General features: G+C 33.8%; 1 protein-coding gene across 1 annotated transcript in view; it reads left to right on the top strand.

Annotated features, from left to right (window-relative positions):
• ADAMTS19 (ADAM metallopeptidase with thrombospondin type 1 motif 19) overlaps positions 1-6,545 on the top strand; it is a 286,463-nt gene that overhangs the window by 135,313 nt on the left and 144,605 nt on the right. Inside the window, exon 8 of the mRNA XM_032156524.3 lies at positions 5,349-5,454. Within this exon, the coding sequence (XP_032012415.1) occupies positions 5,349-5,454 (106 nt within the window). The remainder of the gene's footprint in view (positions 1-5,348; positions 5,455-6,545) is intronic.

The following is a 6,545-nucleotide window of genomic DNA, read 5'->3' as shown; positions in this document are numbered from 1 at the left end:
AGGAAACAACAGGTGCTGGAGAGGATGTGGAGAAATAGGAACACTTTTACACTGTTGGTGGGACTGTAAACTAGTTCAACCATTGTGGAAGTCAGTGTGGCGATTCCTCAGGGATCTAGAACTAGAAATACCATTTGACCTAGCCATCCCATTACTGGGTATGTACCCAAAGGACTATAAATCATGCTGCTATAAAGACACATGCACACGTATGTTTGTTGCGGCACTACTCACAATAGCAAAGAGTTGGAACCAACCCAAACGTCCAACAACGATAGGCTGGATTAAGAAAATATGGCACATATACGCCATGGAATACTATGCAGCCATAAAAAATGATGAGTTCATGTCCTTTGTAGGGACATGGATGAAGCTGGAAACCATCATTCTCAGTAAACTATTGCAAGGACAAAAAACCAAACACCACATGTTCTCACTCATACGTGGGAACTGAACAATGAGAACTCATGGACACAGGAAGGGGGACATCACACTCCGGGGACTGTTGTGGGGTGGGGGGAGGGGGGAGGGACAGCATTAGGAGATATACCTAATGCTAAATGATGAGTTAATGGGTGCAGCAAAACAACATGGCACATGGATACATATGTAACAAACCTGCACATTGTGCACATGTACCCTAAAACCTAAAGTATATAAAAAACAAAAAACAAAACAAAAAAATTCTGATTTCTTCAATAGCTCCATTATTGGAAAAGGCATCCCGGAGGGTTTTAGGAGTCTGTGATCATCTTATGAGGTGTGTCACGTAACATCTGGCATGTGTTTTGTTTTCTGATGAGATTCAATTGACTTCTTGTACATGACTCATTTTTAGTTGAGAAATGAGAAGGCTGTTTTTGCTTTTTATTTCCAGAATTTTTTGTATTAAAAAAGTAATTTGAGCTGGGCGCAGTGGCTCATGTTTGTAATCCTAGCACTTTGGGAGGCTGAGGTGGATGGATCACTTGAGGTCAGGAGCTCAAAACCAGCCTGGCCAACATGGTGAAACCCCATCTCTACTTAAAATACAAACAAATTAGCCGGGTATGGTGGCAGGTGCCTGTAATCCCAGCTATTTGGGAGGCCGAGGCAGAAGACTCGCTGGAACCGGGAGGCGGAGGTTGCAGTCAGCCGAGATCATGCCATTGCACTCAGCCTGGGCGACAGAGCAGGTCTCTGTTTCAAAAAAAAAAAAAACATGCTTTGAAAAGGGCCTCTATTGCATCTATCTTTAAATAACATCGTGTTAATTCCTTTCCCCTTTAACCTCATCTCTTATTATAATAACAAACATGTGGGTTATTGAACTGAAAAGCTAGGCTTTTAAACAGAATAATGCAAGTCATTTAAATTAGTCGTGGTTACAGTCATTCTCTATAACTTACAAATCAAAGAAAAATTCCTTGGTGTTCCAAATCTAAGAACAATGAAATTTAAATTTATCAGAGTCTCAGTTGAAGATTCTGACTTTACAGTTGAGTAAAATAAGAATAGGAACAGATGGTCACTGTAAGGGTTCTTTTGGGTCATTTGTGGTTTTACAGACCTCATCCTAGTCTACAAGAAGTTCTACTAATTACCATTCAAATTTCATAGACATGATTATCATGTTTATAAGACTTTAATTTTCTTATGATAAAACTATATCTTTTTGTTCATATGAATATATGATGGTATGATATTTTTGATACATAGTTATCATACCTCTATGTAAGTAGGCACTCATCATTTTTGAATATTTTATATACCTTTACATTTGATTGCATAAACATGTCATTATAGTATAAACTATTGTCTTTATCATCGTATTTTTTTTTACATGACCACATGATAGTCATTGATTTCCTATAACTGGTGTTTATCGGTTACTATAATGCAGAATTCCAAGAGAGGCCCCTGTATCATAGGGCTGGAACACGAAAGAAACAAAAGTTGTATACTTGTCACATTCCTCCCGTTCCCCACTGGTGCTTCTAAACCCAAATCTCTCTGATCTTGAAGTTTTTGGGCCTTAGCATCTTAAAGCTGTGATTGATCTTGATTCTCACCCACATTTCTTATGGACGTTGGCCACTTACCACTGTCCCAAGTTCTTTCTGACCATGTGCAATTTCATGTTTATATTATTAGTCCACCCAACACCATTTAATAATGATTTGACCTCAGTCTACATGACCTCTACCTGCACCCTTCTTTACTCTTGTGACAATACCTAGTCATGTCTGAGAACTTTCTCTCTGAAATCTTAAATCCCTAAATCTCACTCCCTGATAAAGTTCCTTTTTTTGTAAAACGTCTGCTCTTTTTTATCAGTGATGATTCCATTCTCTTTACTACTGTATTCTTTTCTCCAAATTATCAGGCTCCCTCTAACCTTACTTTTTTACTCATTCCCCGTAGATCCCTATAAGTGTTATGCCTTCTTTCACTTTCAACTTCACTGACAGCTTTTATACCTTTGGTCTTTCTCCACACATGATCTACAAAACTTCAACCTAAATTGAATCTAAATTTTCTCGTCTTTGTTTCAGCCACTAGGATGAATATCACTCAACTGAGTACTGAGTTACTGCTCTCCAAACTCATGCACTCCGTCCTCAGCTGAAGCAACAAGTTTTCTGACTCATTACATTAAGCACTCTTGTAGTACTTATTCAGCTCTTCCATATTTCCCTAAGTGGCTGTTCCAATCTTTGGATCCTTTTCCAAATATTACTAATAAACTTCCATTCACCTTTGACCTATATATCAAATCATGTTGCCTCCTTCTTCACTCAGACATGCAATGACATCAGAAATTTATTTCCTTAAGTTAGTAAGGTATTCTGTGAATACCTTCAGCAAACATCGTATGCAATTGTGAAACTAAACATTCCTATTAAACTCAGAAGGAAAAATAAGTGCCCATATATTTCAATAGTATGTTGGAAATCCTAGCCAATGCACATTAGAAGAAATAAGAATTAGAAACAAGTGGCAGTACTATTTTTATGTGGGGAAAGTATAATATTAGAATGGATACTGCAGAAGACATGTAAAACTCATTAAAGTGACTGAAGTTTATATGTCCTAGTCCATGTGACAGATACATGACATATGATAACCCATGTTAGCTGAGTTTTAAATCTGAACAGGGTGGTGGGACTGTTTTAGCTCTGGTGAAAAAAGCGGCAAAATATATGGGAATCTTAAGAGAAAATTTGTACTAATCAATGGTAGCAGAATGCTAATTATAGTGAGCTTAATTTAGTATTTTGGGGGGACATTTAATCTCAAATTATTATTTTATTTTCAAATGCTGTAACTTTTAATACTCTATTTAGAGGAGATATTTTCTTTTATCCTCCTTCCTTCTTTTCTTTCTTCCTGCCTTCTTCCATTTGATTATAATGCAAAATTAATTATCTCAAAATCTTCGTTTTCTACTCTTTGTTGTATTAATGTGATTTAGCTCTCTTAAAATTCAGGTTATCTTTTATGTTTAAATCAAATTTTAAAAAGTTTTTATATTATCCATTGTTTAATAGAACTATAATAGAAAATATGATTTTCTCCTTCTCCCCTCCTCTTCTCCCTTCCCCAGTCCCTCTCTGTGTATCCTTACCTTCATCTTTCTGTCCTACTTTGTCTTGATTTAACCTTGAAGTAATTTCAGTTACCTTAATAAGCCAAATGAAGTAACTGGGCTTATCATTTGTCTATTCATGCATCCGTCCACCTAACCACCCATTCATTAAGAAGTCATTTCATCTATTTGTAGATGATACATTTCTATAAAATCTATTTTAATTTGTAAAGATATAAAAACACTACATCCATATGTGTATTTCATCTTTTTGCTGTTTCTTCAAATAGTTATATTTCTAAAAATAATATGTTCATTCTACCTTTTGCTTAAAGATTACATCTCTACTTTCCTGATTGGCCTGTGGATACCAGGCCTTGACATTCTGCATGAAGGTTTAAATGAGTTGTTGAGAACTTCAGATATACTTTCAGCTAATCTCCATTTTCAACCCTCCTGCACTGCTTCTCCCTAGACCATGTGTTCCTCAGTCTTGAGACTTTTCTGGAGTTCCACCCAATTCAGAAATTCTCTTCTCTTCACAAATCTTCTTCTAAATCTTCTTCTTGTCATTTAGGCTGTAGCTTTCACTAAATCTGTTCATATTCTTCCCTGAATCTTCTAACTTTCCCAAACATGGGCAAGGTGATTCTTTTAAAATTTTATTAAAATAATTTATTTAAATTATTTCTTACCATTATGTTTTGTTTCTGGAGACAGAAAAAAGTCACAAGCAGTCAGTTGACCATCTTTAATTAGGGTAAGCTCTGCATTAAATTTTTTTCAGAAACTAAATATCCAGCAGATGGATTCAAAGGTAAAGTTAAATCCCCATTCCATCATGTTTAGTAATTATGTGATCTTTGGTAAATCAGAACTTCCTACACCTAAATATCTTAATCTATAAAAGGAGTTTAAAATTTATTTTATAAGGATATGGGAAATAGAGAACATATAATGTATCAAAAATAATTGATATAATACTTTTGTTATTTGAAAATAACATTATAACTTACACTTGGTAACAATTCATTTTCTGAAATGATTATTCAAGTATATATCTTCATTAGTAAAATAGAACATAAATATTTGACCAAAGAATATCAAGGAATTTAAATATTGCCATTTTTACTGATAATTTAAACCGAAAGATCAAATATCTTGCTAAAATTTTATCTTAATATTTCAGTATCATATACTATGCAACACACCATTTAGCCAAGAAATGTTCAGATAAAATCTTTCTAGCATTTCAAATATGATAGATAGGTCTATGCCATATTAGTTAACATACTATTTCATAAATAGAATTTCACAATTGTATTAATTCAAAATATAAATGTAAGTTCAAGATTGCCTTATATGTAGTTTATTTTGCATTAATATTTTTTTGAAACTATGTTCTTCACAATAATTGAATATATTTAAAATAATCATTGCTGTTTTATTACATTTTCCAAGTTGTAACTATTCATTTGTCTTACATGATGATGAAATTGGTGTTTATAACCTATATTCTTATATTATGCCTTTTGGGAATTTGATAGTTGGTAAAATAATTTTATCTAAAATATGAAAATGAAAATGATATGAACAGTTTTTTGCCTGGCTTATACATATACACTTGCCCCTAAAATTTCATTTATTAGGGCTAGATTTCACAGATTAATACTGACATTTTAGTCATGACACCTGCCATTTTCATTCCTGCTGCTAATAGCTAGTATAAATATTTGCATATTCATTCAGACATATAATAATTAATGTTTGTATTTTTTAGGTATAGCTTACTTGAGTGGAATGTGTAGTGAAAAGAGAAAATGTATCATTGCTGAAGACAATGGCTTGAATCTTGCTTTTACAATTGCTCATGAAATGGGTCACAAGTAAGTAAAAATCATGGCTATGTTAAATATGTTAGCATATAACTTTGTAATTCAAGTTACTGAATTACCTGGATATCTTTTGATTTTTTTCTTTGGGCTTCAAGTTTTTGAAAAACAAGGGAGACAAGAAGGGGTGAAGACTGACTACATTTAAAGAATGTCTTTTGAGTGTTGCAACTATTTCTGCTTCTTTGAATAAAATCTTATTACATTATTAAAATCCCTATCAAGACAGTCATTACATAGTGCATTAAACTTTTCAAACATTCACTTAGTACAAATGAAAGTAATTCCAGCCTATGGTAGTACCTGTATTTGTTATTACCAGGCATGAGTGAAGGAATTAACCCACATGATTTAGATGTAATGTACTTGAAAGACAATGAAATTAGACATATAATTAACATGTATTGAATATTAACTATGTCTCAGGAACAGTTATAAACATTTTCAATAGATTAGTTCATTTAATACAAAACCCAAAGAGGTATTGTTCTAATTTTCATTTCACTGAAATTAATAATAGCAATAATTAGTAATAACAACACGTATATAGTACTTACTATTAATATTTGCCAGACACGTTTTTAAGTGCTTTGTATATACTCACAACAATTTTGTGATGTGTTATTAATGTACCCATTTTATTGGAAAAATACTGAAATATGGAGAATTTACCCTCCTGAAATTATTAAAATGGTAATTGTTGGAACGAGGGGTTTGAACTCAAGCCATTCAACTCAGGTCAAACTGTTCCATAACATTAACAAACTATTCCATTAAGTTATCTGTTATCTTCCAGCCTAGATTCCTCATCAATGAATCAGGATAATACCTTTGTTATGGGATTAGTTTAGGGTTCAAATTACATAAAGCTATGATCATATTGTTAGGAAGTTTATTAAAGTAGAAATGGCGGCCTGGCACGGTGGCTCATACCTGTAATCTCAGCACTTTGGGAGGCCAAGGTGGGCGGATCACAAGATCAAGAGATCGAGACCATCCTGGCCAACATGAAACCCCGTCTCTACTAAAAATACAAAAATTAGTTAGGCGTGGTGGTACGCACCTGTAGTCCCAGCTACTGGGGA

The sequence above is a fragment of the Hylobates moloch genome, unplaced genomic scaffold (genome assembly GCF_009828535.3).
Source record: "Hylobates moloch isolate HMO894 unplaced genomic scaffold, HMol_V3 SCAFFOLD_6, whole genome shotgun sequence".
NCBI lineage: Eukaryota > Metazoa > Chordata > Mammalia > Primates > Hylobatidae > Hylobates > Hylobates moloch.
The sequence above is the reverse complement of the archived record's forward strand: the minus strand, read 5'-3'. Positions and strand labels throughout refer to the sequence as shown.